The 20,549-nt window shown below is 39.2% G+C and overlaps 1 protein-coding gene across 1 annotated transcript in view; it reads right to left on the reverse strand.

Annotated features, from left to right (window-relative positions):
• Positions 1-20,549, reverse strand: part of ADCY8 (adenylate cyclase 8) — a gene marked incomplete at its 5' end in the record, with an annotated part of 226,442 nt that overhangs the window by 30,294 nt on the left and 175,599 nt on the right. The window contains one exon of the mRNA XM_008065444.2: positions 9,392-9,470. Coding sequence (XP_008063635.2) covers positions 9,392-9,470 — 79 coding nt within the window. The remainder of the gene's footprint in view (positions 1-9,391; positions 9,471-20,549) is intronic.

A 20,549-nucleotide genomic window follows, 5' to 3' on the forward strand; every position in this document is an offset into this window, starting at 1 on the left:
TAAAACTAATTAACGCTTAGGTGGTGCTTGTTATGTGCCAAACTGTGCTGTAAGAAATAAACATATATCAAATCCTTTAATCCATACAACAGCCCCAATAGGAAGGAAACTCAATCCTTTTTTTTACAGATGAGAAAATAAACATGATTAAGTAGCTTGACCAAGATCCCCCACGAACTAGTGAGGAAGCCAGGATTTGAACTTAATTCCCAATCAGACTTCAGAGCCTGAGCTCTTAACCCTAAGAACAAGGAAGAAATGGAAATGAATGAGCTAATTAATGGGAGGATCTGGATTTAGTTGCCAGGTAGACACGGCTTAGAGTTCTAGTTCCATATTCAAACACTGTAACTCTGGACTAGTGACTTCGTCTGAGTTTTCTCATCTCTGAACCAGAAGTGAGAAACAGTGACCACACAGGGCTGGAAGAGGAATTATTTAGGAGAGCCTAGAAAAAGTACACAGCACTTAGTAGGGATGCTAGACACATGATTGCCCTCTTGATCAGCTTGCCTTCACATTGGAGGATGGACAGCATCCTTCCAAAGTAGCTCACAGCTGATTTTTACCACAGCTTTGCGATTATCATTATTTCAAAGTCTTTATCTGTTGAAATGAACAATATGCTGCATTGGTAAGCCTATGGTTAGCTGCCCTGAATTCAAGGGCTTAGAACAAGCAGCTGCTTTCTTTGTCTTATTTTAAACTCTCAGGGAAGGCTAAAAGTATAAAAATATATAGTAAAGATTAATATTCAGTATAACTTTTTTAAAAGCAAGATTTATGGATAGGAAAGAAAAGCTCCCAGAGCAGGAGGGGCCCCAAAGGGGTTGCCCAATTTTTAATTTCAAATGCTCATGTTGTTGGCTAAGTAAACAATAGTACATATATACAATCGAACACGATGCAGTTATACAGAGAAATGCAGACTATCTCTTTATTCTTGGCAGGACTGGTCATCAAGGGGGATAAAAGTGTGTACAGCAGGCTACCATTGATCTAAGAAAGGGAGCCAGGGAAATAGTTACCTCGTTTTCCACACACACATGCATACCCACATATGTTTTAATTTATTTATTAAAAATGTACCTTTAATGGTTTCTACTTTATGAGATGAGAATGGGAGGGAAGAAAGTATAGAGTGAGATAATAGAGACAGAATTTAGACTTCTTTAATTATATTTTATTTGAAATAAATTTGACTTTAGAGTCATGGACCGGATGTTAATGTCCCCCTTAAATTCATATATTGAATCCCTAATCCCAATGTGATGGTATTAGGTCCTTAATTATAAAAGTGAATATATTTTAAAAACTCTGTAAAAGCAAACAAAAACACATGAACCTACACAAAGAGGAACTATACCAAATGTCTTTTTACACAAAAGTTTGATGACACAGTCCTAGAGGTAAATACCTCAAGGATAAAAGAGCACAAAAGAATCTTAACTGTTTACAATAACCATATTGTAGGTGATAATATTTGCATTATTGTACTTGCAAATCGTAAGATAAAGCAAATGAGTAATTGTGTTGATATCATTAAAACTGGAATTTTTATAAAGAGAAAAAGAGCTACAGGTATAAAATTGATAAGATAAAGTCAAAAGCCTATGGTCCTTACTATGAAATGAAGAAGTCATAATATACGTATATTTTCTGGCTGTGCCCACTATTCAAGTCCTAGAAATAAAAACATAGTAGCAATGAGCACTTCTAGTGTTCACACTGTGGTTTCTAAATATCAATTCCTACAAAAATAAACCCATTCTTTCCAGAAGTGGCTGAAATTTAGAGCGGAAAACGTAAATGCCTGGAACATTTTTTTGTGTTGGAAAGGAGTCTATCAGAGATTACTGGAGTTATGGCAAAAGGATGCAAAAGCAAACTTATCCAGGATGTAACATGTTGGGTTTTAATAAGAATAATGATTGCAATGGACTGAAACACAGAAAATATACTAAAATGCATAAATTCATAATAACACAAGACAAAAACCTCATTGATCATCTCTGAATTATGCTAGGGAACAAACGTATTGAGAAATAATTTAACATTTATCTTTGCTTTATGAGTTGTATTTCCGAGTAGAAAATAGAGAGGAGACAGTTCTCTTTAATAATACATTTCCATGAATAAGTGATGGAATACTCATAGGTTTAGAATGTCTATAAATAAAAAAGTCTATAAAATAAACAATTATAGGCTGTTATTATCAATAGCTGCTAAATCATCAGAGGGGAGACCAGAAGACATTATATACTCCCTAGTTATAATTCATGAGGCCAAGCAATTAAATATTTTTTGCAGAAATAATTGAACTTGAATCTCACCAAGCTTCTGGACATTACTATGAATACAAAAATACCAAAGGATGGAAGCGTCTGTTAAATAGCCCTAGAAGATGCAATCAACAAATTCTAGACTGGAAGACATTGCAGAGGTCAAATGACACTCACAAAATATAGCAAGAAAAGAAAAAGATGGAGGATAATTCCATTGATTTTCAAAAGATTTAAGAGGCATATCAATCAATGGCAGTATATAGATTTTATCTAGATTCCAATTCAAACAAACTTTAAAAATACAATTATAAGCTAATTAATCAGTGGAAACAGAGGTTTGGTGATATTGATAAATTCCTGTTTTCTTTTTAAAGGTTAATAGTATTGGGATTAGGTCAAAAATCCCCTGTCTTTTAGATTCCACATTAAAATATTTACAGATGAAATAACAGCTTCAAAATTGTTGAGAGGAAAGGGCATTGAAAAAAATGAATAGGAATATAGATAAAGAAGACTGGACACGAGTTGATGATTGCTGACTCTGTGAGTTCATGATACTCTTTTATGTGCTTTTGTTTTTGTTTGAAAATTTCGTAGGAAAAACTGCAAAAAAAAAATATTATGACTGAAGGTAGCAGGTTGTATAAAAGAATGCTAGTCCTGAGTTTTTAACCTCATTCAACTTCTTGTATTTCAATTCCCCTTCTAAAAACTAATGATAATTGCTTCCATAATGTCGAATTCAAGAGATATGGACCATTATATCGATTTATTACATGGATGAAGCGATATAATATATACAAAAGCATTTTGAAATGTCTAAAATATAGATTTATTAAGTATTCCTATAACTCAGGGCATCTGTGGTAGAAGTCAGATCTCTGTTTTAAATTTTTTCCCCTCCAGATTCAAGAGCATCAATTTTTGGTTCATCAGTTGCAAGACAGTATTTTCTTATCCACAACTGTTTTTAAATGAAACATCCCTTCTCCCTCCTTAAAATACATGCCTTGCTTGAAGCATGAGATGTTATTTTTTTCTCTATCCTGTGTAAGTGCCCTCATCTAACTAAATTCAACTCAGAATCATGAGTAGAAAAATCTAAAGGGCTGGAGTTAACGTAGGCAAGAATTTTCCAGGTTCAAGACAAAAAGACAGTTTGCTTTTTGACCTGGTGACTGCAGAGAACTGCTCTCAAGGCATGTCCATAAAGAGGTGATCCAGTCCACGGGCAGTCCAGTCTCTTGGTAAAGCAAATCTCATGAAGGCAGGAGCCTCAAAGTATTAAACCTTTATAGAAGAAAGGTTCTCCTCTTCATTTTACTCAAGATTTCTCATGCCTCCTCTATGCTTGGTATTGGGCATGGGAAGATGAATGGGACAGTTCATGCCCTTGGTTCACTCATGGTTGACTTCTGGTAGGAAGACTCCGAAAGGGAAGAGATCACTTCACTACAGCGTGGCTAGTGCAGACATGGAGAGAAAAGTGAAGCAGACAGAACACAGTGGCCCTGATGTCTTAAAAGTAAAAATTCTTCAGCATTTGCCTGGGAAACGTCAACTGAATTGGCAGTGCCCTCTCTTTTGTGATGTTTACACTCCATGAAGGAACTGGCTATATGAAAAGACTGCTGAGGGGGTGAATATATATTGTTTATATATTTTGTGCCAGGGTCTTCACCTAGTAATGACAGCTCTTGCTTAAAACCAGAGACTATTCTGAATATTTTTTTTCAAATATTAAAAATGTATTAGGTATTTAGAGTACTTCAAAACTTTCAAGTCTATAAATATAACAGAATTAGTATCCCTGTGCATAACACTTTCTTAATTTTTGATACTTTTGTAGGAATAAATTTTAAGAATTACCATAACATGGTTCTAAATTTAAAAGTAGAGGTGTCAAATGGAGAAAGTTAGAAAAGTCTCAATTGGAGAGGGATAAACACCTAAGTTAAATTACCTAGGATGACTGACAATGTTACCATAAAAATTCTAACACAATTCTGAAAATGATCATAATGGCATGGTGTTCTGAATATTTTATATGCATATTTGCATTTCGTATCAATATTTAAATATATATATATATGTATATATATATATATATTTTTTTTTTTTTTTTTGAGTTGGAGTCTCACTCTGTCGCCCAGACTGGAGTGCAGTGGCCGCTCCCGGCCACCGCAGCCTCGACCTGCTGGGCTCTGGCGATCCTTCCGCCTCAGCCTTCCGAGTAGCTGGAATTACAGGCACGTGCTACCATGCCCGGCTAATTTTTTGATTTTTTTATTGTAGAGATGAGGTCTCGCCTGCCCAGGTGGGTCTCGAACCCGCGGACTCAGGCAATCCACTCACCTCAGCCTCCCAAAGGCGTGGGATTACAGGCTGAGCCACCGAGCCTGGCATTTAAATATATTTTATATTTTATTCCAGCTCATTTATCATACAATAGCTTCATTACACTATCAACTCTATTTCAGGTGAGGTAATTGAAGGGGCAGTAAGGTGAAGTCAGTTTCCTAAGGTCTCTATCACTCTGGAGATGTATAATTACAATGCTCCCACCAGATGCCCCTGTGTACCAGGCATCAGTGGGCACCATTCAGCCTTTATTAAATGCAGAGCACCTCTGAGTCACAGAGGGAAACTCATGGAGGCAGGTAGCAAGCCCAGCAGTGGGCAGGCTTGGTCCAGGGTTAACCGGACCCAGAAGGATGCTCTAGATAGAAGACACCTGAAGTGATGCAATCCTGCAGGAAGCCACTGCTAACACAGGGAGGCAGTGGCACGTGGAGGAAACAGAATGGAACTTGGAGTTAGGATTTAGATTCCTGTTCAGAGGCTCACTTTGAACAAAGAGCATCTTTACTCCCAGCTGTGACTCTTAACCTCTCCACCATATATACATGACCTCATTCAGCTGTTCTCAAAGTCTTGACAGATGACGATTGGCCTTTTCACTATACAGGTAAAGAAATGACAGCGCTGGGAGGTTACGTCTCTCAAGGGTCACTCATTCTCAAAGTCGAACTACTGGAACTTGAGCAAGAGTATTTGGTTGCAAGGCTTGGATCTTTCCTTCTGCACCATACAGTGCCAGGTGCCTGTCATTATCAGACCCGTAAGTAAGTGACCGGAGACAGGACCTCACAATCTCTGTCCCTGTATAGAGGTGTGGTTTCCTCGGTTATAAATGGAGATGCCAAGACAAAGCCCAAACCTCCGGGGCTGCAAGTGAATCGGGCACCAGGTGGGAGGCACCCGACTGTTTTCTCTCTCTGTTCAACGTCCGGAATGTTCACCTACCTCGGAGGAGGAAGTGTTTGGCATATCGCTTCCACATATGTACAAAATGAAATTTCCCAGTTATTCAGTTATATAACCGCCTCCGTCACTCTGGAGATGTATAATTACACATGCTCCCACCAGACGCTTCTGCGTACCAGGCATCAGTGGGCCTCATTCAGCCTTTATTAAACGCAGAGCACCTCTGAGTCACAGAGGGAAACTCATGGAGGCAGGTAGCAAGCCCAGCAGTGGGCAGGCTTGATCCAGGGTTAACAGGACCCTGAAGATGCTCTAGATAGAAGACACCTGAAGTGATGCAATCCTGCAGGAAGCCACTGCTAACACAGGGAGGCAGTGGCACGTGGAAGAGACAGAATGGAACTAGGAGTTAGGATTTAGATTCCTGTTTCAGTCTGATTTTTCTTACAGGCTTGGTGACCTCAGGGGACTTAAATCTCTGCTCCTGTCCTGGGATCAGATGGATAACAATGTTTGGTCTGTTTGTGTCACAGGTTTATTTTTAAAGTAAGAGATTAATATCTGACAATTTTTAAGCACATATAAAAATGTGCGAGGCCCTGGGATACATATATTACAATCATATTCTCATAAAATACCATAACAATTCTAAGGAAGAATTTGTTTTATTATACCATTTTACAGGTGAGGAAGCTACGACTCAGAAAGTTAACTGGTGAAGGTCACAGATCTACTGAGTGGCAGAGCTGGGGTCTAAATCCTATCTGCCCAATTCCAAAGCCTAGACATGTAACTGATATGGTAATGGGATACGATTACATAATTTCAAAGCACTTTGACAGTTAGAAATATGAGGGGGACCCCAAATCCCTGGAATTTATTTATTAAAAATTGTATATTTATTCTTTCGTGTTTAAACTTTAGTCACCTTCAAAATACTCTCCGTTTGATGCAATATACCTATCAAGATGCTTTTTCCACTACTCAAAACAGTTTTTGAACTCATCAATTTTGATGGCTTGTAGTGCTTGTCATTTTTGGTTTCACCTCTTCCACATTAGCAAAACATTTCCCTTTGAGGACGTTTTTCATCCCGGGAAGCAAACAAACAATTGCCCTGGACGAGATTGGGTAAATAGGGAGGGTGAGTTCAGGGGCCATATCATTTGTGGTCAAAAACTGCTGAAACTCAGGGTAGTGTGGGCAGACTTCTTGGTGGAAGAACCAATCACCTGTTTGCCACAACTTGAGACGTTTCTTCCACAAATTGTGATACAACCTTCTCAAGACTTCCAGATAAAAACTTTGGTTGACTGATCCAGAGGAACAAATTCTGAGTGTACTACAAGGGTCCCACCCTCCAAAAGATAATTCAGTGTTTGGGGCGGTCCCCCTTCTAAAAGGGATAAGTATCCGATGTCTTTTAAACCCAGTAGCTGAGATACTCACTAGGCACTTACATATTCTCACTTTACAAACGATTTTAGTGCAATTAGGTTATCCGCTTTCCCAGGACAAATGGAGAATGGGATACATTGAATTCAAATGTTAGAAAGGCACCATTTGAGGAAGGGGATACTGACAGGCCCAAAACAGTTCCTTAAGCTGACAGAGGAGACCGAAACATCCTTATCACGGAATGAAGACCTTCACCCCGAACTTGTCCTCTTAGCTATTTCTGAGGATTTCTCACTTGTCAGTGTAAAACCTGTGTAATGAATTGGACGATGTTTTCTGTAGGATGGCTTTGTCTGATTCTGTCTTCATAGGCTTCAAGTGGATTGTCATTTGTATTTAAGACTGAGGAGTTCTCCCCTACAAATGGAAGGTATATCAAGGCGTGGAAGACAAGACACCAGTCCTCACAGACAGATGAAAAGACCTAAATGAGGAATTTTAGAAATGGCTAGACTGGGTCATTTGTCTTATTGTTTCACCATACATTTAGCTAAAATGTAAATACAAACCAAAGCCATACTGCAGGACTGAATGCCTGGGTCATTGTGTTGGTATGCAGACGACGTCTACGACGTCTTTTTTCCGCACCAGCCCCATGAAGGAGAAAGGGTGGGCTTTGGGGACATCTGGATTTGAATTCTAGTTCTCTCACTTTCTAGCTGAGTTGCCATACTTTCGTCATCTGTAAAATATGAATTATAATAATTCCCTCTCTAGGTTGTTCACAGGATTAAATGAGATAGTGGAACTAAACCGTTAGGCACATAGTGGGAACTCAATAAATATAAACTCTTTCCTCATTTCCTTCATTTGCCAAGTTTTTATATTACATGCTTTTTCCTTGACTCTATTTTAATGTCCCCCTTTATTACAGATAACTTTGTATATGTATTTCTAGGTTCTTGGGGCTTTGGTTGTTTCATTCCTGGTTTCCTAGGGTTCGTTACCTCCCGTTGCCATGGTGATTTTCCAGCGATACGTTTCTATTTCTGCTCTGGCTGACAGTCTCCTTGTTTTGCTTTTCTACTTTTCTGGTTATTCTTTTTGAAGTGCACACAGACCGGAAAAAAGATGGTCTGGGATCTGGAGCAGATCAGTGAGGTTGGTAGGGTCTGGTTTCTACCGGGGGAGAGGGTGTGTGTGTGTTGTGTGTGTGTGTGTGTGTGTGTGTGTGTGTGTGTGTGTGTGTGTGAAAATCTCCCCCGGATAATGAACACTCATGGGTTGGAGTTCACCTGAAGAAGTACCACTGGTTTCTGAGGGCAGGAGACACCTCTTGGGTGAAGCCTGTCTTGATGCTCCCATGCAAAATAATTTCCTTTTTAAAAGTCTTCAGCCAGTCTGTTCTAGACACAGCAGCATTTTTGCCTTCTTTCCTGCTCTCCTCCAGGAAACTGCACCAGGGATGGGGTTTTATGCAGTTCTGCCCACCGTGCCTATTCCAGATCCTGGTAAAGATTAGGGACTTGTAGGAAGGGGACTCAATAAGGCAGACATTTTTTATCTTATTAGGACCAATCAGTAACGAAGCTTCTCTTATACACACACCAGGCAGCACACAAAATGCTGCACCCAGTAAACTCAACTGATGACTGTGTAGCCTTATTTATGATACATTACTTCTTTTAGGGTTGAGACAACTGAAATAAACAACTTGCCCAAGGTCATGCACTGCTGAGAGGAAGAGCTGGGATTAGAACCCAGGCTTTGCAGACCCTCAAACCTGAATGAATGTTTGCCTAATATAGCTCAAAACCTTTTTTTTTTGAGTTGGAGTCTCACTCTGTTGCCCAGGCTGGAGTGCAGTGGCACACTCACGGCCACCCCGGCATCGACCTGTTGGGCTCTGGCGATCTTTCCACCTCAGCCTTCCAAGCAGCCTGAGCTACAGGCGCGCGCTACCATGCTTGGCTAATTCTTTGATTTATTGTAGAGACGATGTCTCTCCAAGTTGCCCCGGTTGGTCTCGAACCCGCGGGCTCAGGCAATTCACTTGCCTCGGCCACCCAAAGTGCTAGGATTACAGGGTGAGCTACGGAGCCCGGCCTAGCACAAAACTTTTATAGAAATCATTTTATCCAGACAATAGAATTGGGAGGGATCTCAGTTTGCCTCAGGCAGAAATAGAAAGCTCCTTTTTTATTAGGACTACGGTCTTTTTGAAAGAGATACGCACCAAAACCACATTGCTTAGCAAATTGTCTTCCCTAGCTTAGTTTTCCATTAGGTGGTTTTTATTAGAAATTGACTCATTAACAATCACAACTTGCTGCAAGCAGCTGTCATTTGCTGCAGGGAACAGTGGAAGCTCTTTGGGCCAGTTTTCTGACAACAGAAGATGCCAGGCAACTGAGTGCAGCTAGAACAAAATGTTAGATTACCTGCTGTCCATGGTAAAACACAGCGAGGAGGAACATGGCCATCAGCAGCAGTGATGCCTCTTTGGTTCCCAGGAAATCTCTGTTGGAAGACAGAAGAGCAAAATGGCAGCATGGCTCTTAATAACCACTGGAGAACTTAAAAAAGACTCATTAGAAAACTGAGTTTCAGAAAAGAGCGGTTTAAAAAGAAAAGCATACATGTTTTTAGGCACCCCCTCTGCATTAGAGGCTATTTTAAAGGTTTGCAAATCAGCCAGTTCAGAGATCTTTTGACCTCAAGGGCATGAGGTCACTCAGGATACACCTGGTGAAGAAGATTCTAGTCTAGTGTCTAGAATAGGCAGTCACATTAATGATAATGTCTTCTATTTTCAGAGCTCTTTTTCTAGATTTCAAAGAGCTTTTACACTTTCTCATCACAAAAATCCATGTGAAGACAAGTATCTTTCCTCCCTACTTTTAAAGATATTATCCTATTTAAGAGACCAGTATGTAATACTTGCTATGTGACAGTCTTTATTCTAAGTGCTTTCATGCTTAGATTATTACATTAATTCTAAGAGTTAAATGCTGTTTTAATTCCTATATCAGTCCTTTTAATCCTTGTATCAATTCTATAAGTTGGGGACTGTTGCTGCACCCATTTTAATTCTTATACCTCTTGATAGAGCTTTTATTTCTGTTGTGCTATCTCTTTCTGGAGTGAACCCCAACTCAATGAGCCGTCCAAAGGCGGGCGCAAAGGCTGGGGTGCTTTACCCTGTGCTGTCCTGAGCTCTCTAGGAGACCACCCTGAAAGGCAGCTGACAATGGATCAGCTGTAAGCATGTATTTAAACACATATGACTTTCAGCCTTCAAAGGAATTCAGTAGAATGCCAGGGAATCCCTTGTTTGATTCTGGATGTTTTCTCTCTTTCATTTTGGCCCAGCACGAAGCCTTTCTCAAGACAAGCTGAGCCAGGAGACAAAGGGATTGCCTCTGGGGAAGCAACATTGGACTAGGAAATAAACTGTCCCCTTGACAGGCTTTCAGTGACTAATGAAGAAAACTCAAAATGAAAATACTCAAGTACAAATCACCTCTCTGGGTTTCTCAACTTGCCTTATATCACTTAATATTCTATGACCCCAGGTTTCTCCATCTCAAGCAACAATACCTCATCTATCCACCCAGGTGCTTGAGCCAAGAACAAAAACAAAATTAGGAGTCGGTCCTCACTGTCCTTCCCCATTCTGTCCTTTCTAACCACCAAAATATATACCCAGTCCATCCACTTCTCTCCATGTCCTCTTCCAACCCCAAATCCATGATCTTTGATAGCCTAACGTTACCCTCTCCAGTCTATTTTCTGCACAGTTGCCAGAATAGATTTTACCACCAAAACCAGATCATGTCATTCCCTTGTTTAATCTCCTCCCAATCACAAGCATATATATACTGAGAAATCGAAAATAACTCTGATGTGGCTTAAGGACACAATGGGAGCATCACAGATAAGATGCAGTGTCTGGAGGGAGGAGTCGAGCTAGCAGTTGAGCTAGCAACAATATGCTGCACCAGGGTCACCTCAACCCTTCCCTTTTCTATTCTTGCGGGAAACCAGCAGGGGCAGCCCAAGGCTCAGGAAAATGAGGGCGTAAACCCAGCTGCCAAAACCAGCTTTTCGTCTAGTTTTATATGGAAAGATCCTCCCAGCTTATACTGGGCCAAGTCTATTCCAACTTGCCAAGCTAGGACAGGGATTTGGGAATGGAAATGCCCATTCTCTTAGGGAAGTATTGTGTATATAGAGACCAAAAGGACCAAAGGACTCTGTGGGCCAGAACAAGATTCAGATCCGTGAATTCTTAGCTCCATCTGCCTTTCCTTGGAGATAAGATGCTAATAATAGATGATACTCATTCTTCTGTTGCTATAGCCCCAGAGAAACACATAATTATTGAGCATCTTCTGCGTGCCAGGCATATGCAGGGAAAGGGAAACAGAGATGAAGAAGGCACATTGTCTTGGCCCTCAAAATATTTTAGCAAGAGAAAGAATAAAATATACACATAATATTATAATAGGATACACTCTGGAAAGGATACATCCTTGTTGCCATGGGAATACCTGGGAAGAGAAAGTAGCCCAGGCTGGGTGTTCAAGGAAAGTTCAAGCAATAAATGTTAAAGGTTGATAAAATTTCAGGATGGGCTCTATGGGAACAAAACATATATTTTGTTTAGCTAACTTGTTTATGAGTCTCTACTATGGGGATAATAAATGTCGTATATCATGTTCGCTACCACATGCTGACTCAGTAGGAGAGAGTGCTTGGATCTATTGAGTTGTCCACTATGAGTACTGAAGTGAAAAAGGTCGGACTGTGAGACACTTATGGTCACTCCTGTGGGTGACCATAGGGATGAGGACCCATCCATCCATCCATCGCCACCATTGTGCTTGTTTTGGGGAGACAGGCACATTTCAGCACCACCCTTTCATTCCTTCATGTCATTTGATTCTCTAGCCTCTGAAGTTTGTAGACCCTTGAAAAAAATATTAAAGACATGAGCTTTGTACTCACGCAGTCCTGGGTTTCAACCTCAGCTCTGCTACTGGCCAGTTGCTTGACCTTGGAAAAGTCACTAAATGTCTCTGAGCCTCAGTTTATTTTGTTGAGCATGACCCTTAAGAGTGTTTGACTCCATAATTGTGAGGATCAAATGAGCAAATCATGGTATTGTGTCTGGCACAGTGCCTGGTCCACATTTCTCTTTCGTCACCCTGTGAAGTACCTGGCACATGATATTGCTCATGGTAGTGGTGCTTAAAAAATCACTTGTTCACGTGATTCAGTTTGAATGAGAGATATCCTATGTTTTGTTGTCCCCGTGAATTTGCCTCAAACTCCTGCTCTGCCTGGCACTTCTGATATTTTTTTCTTTGTGATATAGAAGACTTTTTCAAGCCCAGAAATTTATCATTTGAAACAAATTTTCAAGAGAAAACATAAATACCTCTTGAATCATTTTGAAGGCAGTGATTGACCAAAAATAGAAAGATGACTAGACAAAATTCAGATGAAAAAGTAAAAGAAAATTATGAACAATCTTGCAGTCGTTAACTGTATCTCATATGCAAAAAATAGCCTGAGCAGAGACTACAGAATAAGCATAGTAAGTTAGCCAGGCTGAGAAGCATCCATAAAGAATAGTAGTTTGAATTTAGAAGGTGTTTTTTTGGGGGGAGAGGGTGACTTTATGATTCCTTAAAGAACTTTCAAAGAGAGCCAAATGGCTGAAATCGGTACCATAATGCAATATTTTGCTTAATATTGAGTGTCAGTGACTTAAAGCCAAGGGCATTTTGAACTGATTTATCTGTATGAATAAAATCATTGAGTTAGTACTACCATCTCCCTATGCTAATAGAAAAGAACACTGTTAAGTGAAAACACATGTAGACGAATGTAATTCTCAGGGTTATAACAATCTTTAGAGATCATCTTATTTGATGTATCATAAAAATGGATATTTAATTTGAGTGTTAGTCATTGCGGAAATATTTATGCTAATTATAGTGAAACTAATAGAAACTAATACAAATTATATATATAAACCTATCACCCAGAGAAAACAATGGTTAAAGTTTTGGAGTCAACTAATGTTACTTCCTTTTATTCCATTCAAGAATAGTTTTACCAGTTTAGGATAGCATGATTCATACCGTTTTGTAAGCTATCTTTGCACCTAGTAAAAATTATGAAAATAATTCCATGTAATTAAATGCTTTATAGTGTGCACTTCGTAGACCCATTCTCTTCTATGTCATATGTACAGTACATAATATAATAGCCCTTTACTTTAAAGGTAGGAGACTGAAGTCCAGAGAGAAAGTCGTTTTCCCAAGGTCACACAGCTCATTTGTGTCAGAGCCAGAATGAGGACTCACATCTCAGGCACCAAATTCAGACCATTCACTCCCAATCTTTAGTTTAATTACTAATAATTAAACTATATGTATGTAATGTGTAAGGACCAAATCAGGTTAATTAGCAAGTCCACCACCTCAAACATTCAACATCTCTTTATGCTTTGAACATTAAGAATCCTTCCTTCCAACAATTAGACAATATACAATAAATCATTGTTATTTTTTTATTTTTATCTTTTTTGAGTTGGAGTCTCACTCTGTCGCCCAGACTGGAGTGCAGTGGCTGCTCCCGGCCACCGCAACCTTGACCTGCCAGGCTCCAGCGATCCTTCCGCTTCAGCCTTCCAAGTAACTGGAACTACAGGTGCGCGCTACCATGCCCGGCTAATTTTTTTTTTTTAATTGTAGAGATGAGGTCTCGCCAGGTTGCCCAGGCGGGTCTCGAACCCGCGGGCTCAGGCAATCCACTCACCTCAGCCTCCCAAAGTGCGGGATTACAGGCTGAGCCACCGAGCCCGGTTAGTTATTATTAACAATAGTCACCATACAGTTCTGTAGAACACTAGAACTTATTCCCCCCTCCCTATCCTTTTTGACTGCATAAACACAATTCTACTCTCTACTTTATGAGCTCAACTCTTTTTTAGTTCCCGCATTATGAATGAGACCATGTAGTATTCATCTTTCTGTGCTTGTCTTATTTCACTTAACAGAACGTCCTCCAGGCTATCCATGCTGCTGCAAATGACAGGATTTCTTTTTTAAAAAGGCTGAGTATTTCACTGTGTTTATGTCCTCCATTTTCCTTATCCATTCACCGGTTGATGGACACTTAGGTTGATTCCATATCTTGGCTATTGTCAACAGTGCCTCAATAAACACGGGAGTGCAGACAGTTATTTGAAATACTAATTTTCTTTCATTCAAGTAAATATTTAGAAGTGGGATTGCTGGATCATACTGAAGCTCTATTTTCAATTTTTTTTTTTTTAGGAATTTCGATACTATTTTCCATAATGGCTGTGCTAGTTTTCATTCCCACCAATACTGTAACAAGACTTTTTCTTTCTCTGCACACTCGTCAGCATTAATTTTTTTGTCATTTTGACACTAGCCACTCTAACTGGGATAAGATGATATCTCGTGGTTTTGATTTCTATTTTCCTGATGATTAGTGATGTTGAGTATTTTTTTTCCCATTTACTTGTTGGTCATTTTCGTGTCTTCTTTTGAGACATGTCTATTCAGATCATTTGACCATTTTAAAGTCATTTTCTTTTATTTTTTGCCTTTGAGTTGCTTGAATTCCTTATATATTCTGGAATATTAATTCCTTGTTGGATAAATAGTTTGAAAATATTTTCTCCCCTTATTTAGATTATCTTTTCTCTCTTCTCATTGTTTAGTTTTTGTGCAGGTTTTTAGTTTAATACAGTTTCACTTGTCTATATTTTGTTCTGAAGCACTTCCCCTATGTTTTCTTTTGCTTGTTTTATATTTTCTGATGTTATACTTAAGTTTTTAAATCCATTTGGAGTTTTCTTGTATATGGAGAGAGACAGGGGTATAGTTTCATTCTTGATTCTTTATGCAGTCTACAAATCTTTCATAGCTGAATCTTTATCTCTTTCTTTAACCTCTTCTTCTATTCTTTGTACTACTTATGATAACAGGCTGTGAGCTGGATTTGTACACTACACCATCTCAAGCAGCTTTCTCCCTGGTTTTTGAGAGAAGGCAGGGCCAGGGCAGAATGGAGAGGAGCACAGATCATGAGGGCTGAGTAAGGTCCTAGAGCTGTAGGAAGGACTGATGTGCTGTTCAACACTGAAATGCTGCAGGTGCCCATTTTCATGATTGAATAACGGACGTAATCTGGATAACTTACCCTAATTATACTTCTGTGGCACTGAATTTGAAAATATAGTAGTTGTCTTGAGAGGCTGGATAAATGAAAAGCTTGCTTAAGCTCGAGTATACTCTGCACTGTGTTTTGTATTCATATTTTGCACTGCGTAACCAAGACTGATGAGATGCACTTGGCCCAAGTGAAGTGTTCTCCATCATAAACCTGGGCAAGCTCCTGCTGAAGGCTGGACCTTAAAAGGATCAGTTTCTTCTTCTAGAAAGTCTGATGTGATCTTTATGCAGACATTCTTTTCTGCAATAGTGTGGTTACCAATGAGGCATTTGAGGATGGAAATCTTGAGTCATTCTTGGGGAATGTGGCTAATCTCTGCTATTTGTCCTGCCTATACTTTTTAACTTTTAACTCGATTGATTTATCCTGGTGAGGTTTGAGTCTGATCTTTCTCTCCTGCAGACTCATTCAGTATTGGTCAGCACATTGGTTATGCAGGTGGTCTTCTTGAGACGCTAAGGAGATCCAGCTGCATGGATTAAAGTCATCCTGGGGGACTACTTACCCGGGATCTTCCAGTCACTGTTCTGCATATAGCAATAAACTTGTAGACCTCCCAAGGTTACTTTAACCCTGATATCTACTCTTGTATAAACACGAGGGTAGAACTGAAAGTGGTTTAGTGAAAAGTAGATTAAACCTGGATGGCATAACAACCTGCGTCTCAGAGTTGCCTTTGTCACCTACTTGTAGTCAATGGCTTTTCTACCTTCAAAAAGAGACTGAGTCTCTCTGCCTTTAAAAAGAGGAAGGTGACAGCTACATCAAAAGTTATCATGGTGTTTAAATTAGATTATAAATTTGAAAGGGATATGTGAACTGTTAAGCATTGTGTGTGTGTGTGTGTGTGTGTGTGTGTGTGTGTGTGTGTATGACAGAAAATTGTTATGAAGTTAGCACCAACCTTGGCAATTCTAGTTATTTACCAGGATTGCATGGACCAATAAATTTTTCCAATAGGACAAATAAATGGGGATCAAATTTATGATTTAGGCAAGAAGAAATCTGTTTCCTTGCTACACAGCCTCTAGATTCTGCCAGTGAAAATTTTCTTTATTTCCTTCCAAGTGCTTTTAGATGTGTGGTTTTTCTTGATATTATCTATTCCAACTCATTATCATTTCTGAAAGCCTCATCTGGTAGCACATTTTAAGTCTGAAACATCTTAAATATCTAACACTATTGATATAGCCTTGCAAAGATGATTTTTGTAACCGTGGCTTTTCTGTAGCCTGGAGATCTTTAAGAAGCCCTTTGCTCATGCTGTTTAACCTCTAGATACCAGAAAGAAGAATGTACTGTCAGGAAATAAGGCATCTGGATGCATGTGTATGGGGTGTGCTATATGTTCCTTTTGTAAGCATCTACTTTGTAACAATTGGTGCACAGTAGATATTGATAAATTTTGTTGAATTAAGATAAATGTTCTTGATGTTCCACTGGAAGTGGTGAAGTAGGATGAATATCATTGCCATTTTCAAAGTTCAGTGTGGAAAGAACTTGGAGTTTGGAGGGAGACCTTCTCTTAGCATTATGACTTACAGGGTGTGCCAGTTATTGCTAGAACCAACAAAGCTGATGCTCCTAGTAAGCATATATTGTTGCCTCCCCTAGTTGACAATATGCCCACTGATGAGTAGAAGCAAGAGCCAGAATTTGATTCTAGGTTGTCTAACTTCAAGTACAACTCATTAATGCATTCCAGTATTTTTGTCTATGTTTCAAGAGGTCAACAAGGCACAGATAGTGTGGAAATAGTATATTTTGATTATCAGTTAAGATATACAGCTAACAAAGACTATGAGGGAATACAAATAATACATGTTTTGGAACAAACTGGAAATCTTGGCCAAATGGAATCACATTAAATATGAAGTATGACATTTAAGCCCAAAAGTAAATTGTGCTTGTAGGATAGAGAACACATATTTTAAGGGCAATAGTGAGAAAAAATCATAAAGGTTATAGATGACAGTTGGCTTACTGTAAATAAATAGTGTCATATAATTCCAAATGAGCTAATGATTCTTTCAGTTACTCATTCAGTTAATATTTCATTCCATAAATTTTTAAATTAGAATACCTATTGACAGATACTCTAAGTGCTTTCAAGAACACCGATTCTAATGGAAGAGGAAGACATGAAAATTAATGATTGCAATTCAGAGTGGTAAATGCAATGAAAAAACTTTATGTACGCAGATTAGCAAATGAAGAATAGCCAAAGACGGTTTCACCAAGGAGGGTTCCCTGATTTGGATCTGGAGAATGATGCGTTGGAATTAGTCCAGGAGATGGACATGTCAGGCAGGGGGGAATATATGCAGAAGTTCATTTGGAAAACATCATGTGATTTCCCATGGCTCAAGTACTGCCTATAAAAGGTGACCTGTGGAGTTGTAGGAGATAAGATTGAAAACGTCAGTGTGGGTCAGAAGAAAGAGAGCTTTCAAGTCGTAAGTAAATAGGTTGAGATTTTAACTTCTTAGAGGTAGTAGGCAGTCCCTAGAAGGTTTTAGAAAGAGTGTGGGTTGACCAGATGGATTTGAGAAGAGTGCATTGAGAGTAGATGCTGGGAGACCAGCTAGGAATTACTGGAAGTACAGAGATGAGGGTCAAGGTCTGTTGAGAATAGTAGCATTGATGACATGGAGGGATCATGTCTAATAACAAATGTTAGCATTTGTCAAGTGCTTATTCTGTGTCAGACCTTGTGCCAAGCTTCTATTAACACATTTGTTTCCTTCTATATTCCTACAACTTAAGGACTATTATTATTTCCACTTTACTGATGATAAAAACAGGCCTTAGAGAAGTTAAATCATTTAAAATGGATTTGATCAAGATTACACGCCTGGTTGGTGGCACAACTTGGATTTAAATCCAGGTGGCTTAACTCCTAAACTTGTACTCACAGGGTTATGATACAGTGCTTCCTTACAAGGAATATTGAGTAAGATGAATCTCTAGCAATGGATCAGATGTTGGGGGAGAGGGTGCCTCTCCTCCTGTTTTGAGCTCAGTGCCATGAGTTGAGACAGTGGATTGTTGTGAAGGGGTCTGATGAGCAGATTGGGAGACACCAGTCTGAAGTGTTCAGGACTATCCCAATGCAGATGCAGCCAAGATACTGTGTCCAAAGTTCTTCATGCTTCCCATCTTTTACGTTTTCTCTGCTTTTCCCAATTCCTAACACTTAGCAACAGTCAGCAGAAATGCCACTGAATGAATGTGCGCTCCTAAAGTGTTGGTTAAATCCCAACAGTACAAGCAACATCCAATGGCCAGTACAATACACAGGGACTATTGAATCGTTGATTTATAAACTGCTGAGACGGAAGGCTGGCTGAGCTCTTTCATTTCTTATTAATTTAGTTCTGTTGATATCAAAAAGTGAGGCAAAAAGTGAGGCAATGATTGACCTTGAGTCAGGAAAAAGTTGAAAAAAAAACTTGATTATCAGATGCATGAATTTGAAGTTATGTTTTCTTTCAGAATTCTACTACAATTTTTAAAATGAAGACTTCAAAGCAGAATGTGGATCTCAACTTCTCTCCTAAGAAGGAGAAAAGGAATAGGAATGAACATATATTGCGTGCCTACTATGTGCCAGGCACCAAAGATCCTTACAACATCCCTAGACAGCACTATAAACTGAATTATCTTCCCCAAAATTCTTGTGTTGAAGATCTAACCACTAGTGAAACTGCATTTGGAGATAGGGTATGCAAGGAGATAACTAAGATTAAATGAAGTCATGAGGATGGGCTGTAACACGATAGGGTGATGCCCTTATAAGAAGAGAAAGAGACATGAAAACTTTCTTTTTTTCCACTACATGAGGATTGCGAGAAGGTGGCTGTTTACAAGCCAGGAAGAGACCTGTCACCAGAAACCAAACTGGCTAGAACTTGGATCTAGGACTTTTCAGTCTTCAGATTACTGAAAAACAAATTTCTGTTATTTAAGCCACCCAGTTGGTATTATTTTGGTTATGTCAGCCTGAGCTATTATAGACAGAGTATATATTTTTCACTTTACCTATTATTAGCAAGTTGAGATCCAGAGATGAAAAGTGATTTCCCAATGCAACAGAGTCAGGATTTGAAGCCAACAACCCTGGCTTGTTCCATTAACACTCTGCCTCCCATTGAATGAGTACATTTTAGAAGCTTTTATTCTTATTTTTACTACAAAGGTGGCCTATTTTGTTTATCCATCTCTCTGCCCTCTTTTGTGCTCACTTCTGCGTGACCATGAGATATCTGTTGCCGCTAATCATCTTTCCTAATTTGAAACTGTTTTGAGTTCCTTTGACTCCTGGGAATAGAGGATACTGCATGCAACCTGTGGAGGTTTTCAAGCGTGACTTAAAGAGGTGCATGCAGTATTTACAAGGGTGAACTTTGGAGCCAGAAAACCCAAGTTTGAATCCAGATCTGTTATTTACTGGCCATATGAACCTGGGTAGTTGTTAACGTCTCTTCAGAGGTCAGCAGAACCCATGCTCTTTAGAATGTTGCTGTGAGAATGAAATAGGGTAAAGCACATAAAGTGCATGACACACATGTGAAACAGACATGAGTACCTAAAATACACAAGGAATCTTATATCTGGCTATTGGGAATAATGCTGCAATGAACTTGGAAGAGCAACCTAAAAGTGTCCGTCAATGGATAAAGAAAATGTGGTATATGGAGAGTGGTATACTATTAGGCCTTAAAAAAGAAGAAAACCCGCCATTTTGCAACAACATAGATGAACCCGGGGGACATTGTGTTAAGAAAATAAGCCGTTTAGAGTTAATTTTTGTGTATGGCGATAGGTAGGGGTCCAGTTTCAATCTGAAAGAGATTGGCAATAGTGGGAAACTGCCAGGGGAGGGAGGGGCACACAACATCAACAAGGGTACCCGCATAATCAACATTTTGTATACTTAGCCCTGACTTGTACTCCACATCTTTAAAATGAAAAAAAATAAAAAAGAGAAAAGAAAATAAGCCAGGCACAGAAAGACACACATTGCTTATTCTCACCTTATATATGGAATCTAGAATTGCTGAACTCGTACAAGCAGAGAATAGAATGGTGGTTACCAGAGGCTTGAAGGTGTATGGCATGAAATTGAGGCAGTTTTGATCAAAGATTGCAAAATTTCAGATAGAAGGAAAAAATTCAAGAGCTCTGTTGTGCAGCATAGCAAGTACAGTTAATAATAATGTACTGTAGACATGAAAATGAGTAGATTTTACGTGTTCTCACCACAAAAATGTCTGTGAAGTGATGCATATGTTAATTAGCTTGATTTAGCCATTCCAC

The sequence above is a fragment of the Carlito syrichta genome, unplaced genomic scaffold (assembly GCF_000164805.1).
Source record: "Carlito syrichta isolate Samal-C Ts95f unplaced genomic scaffold, Tarsius_syrichta-2.0.1 Scaffold308355, whole genome shotgun sequence".
NCBI lineage: Eukaryota > Metazoa > Chordata > Mammalia > Primates > Tarsiidae > Carlito > Carlito syrichta.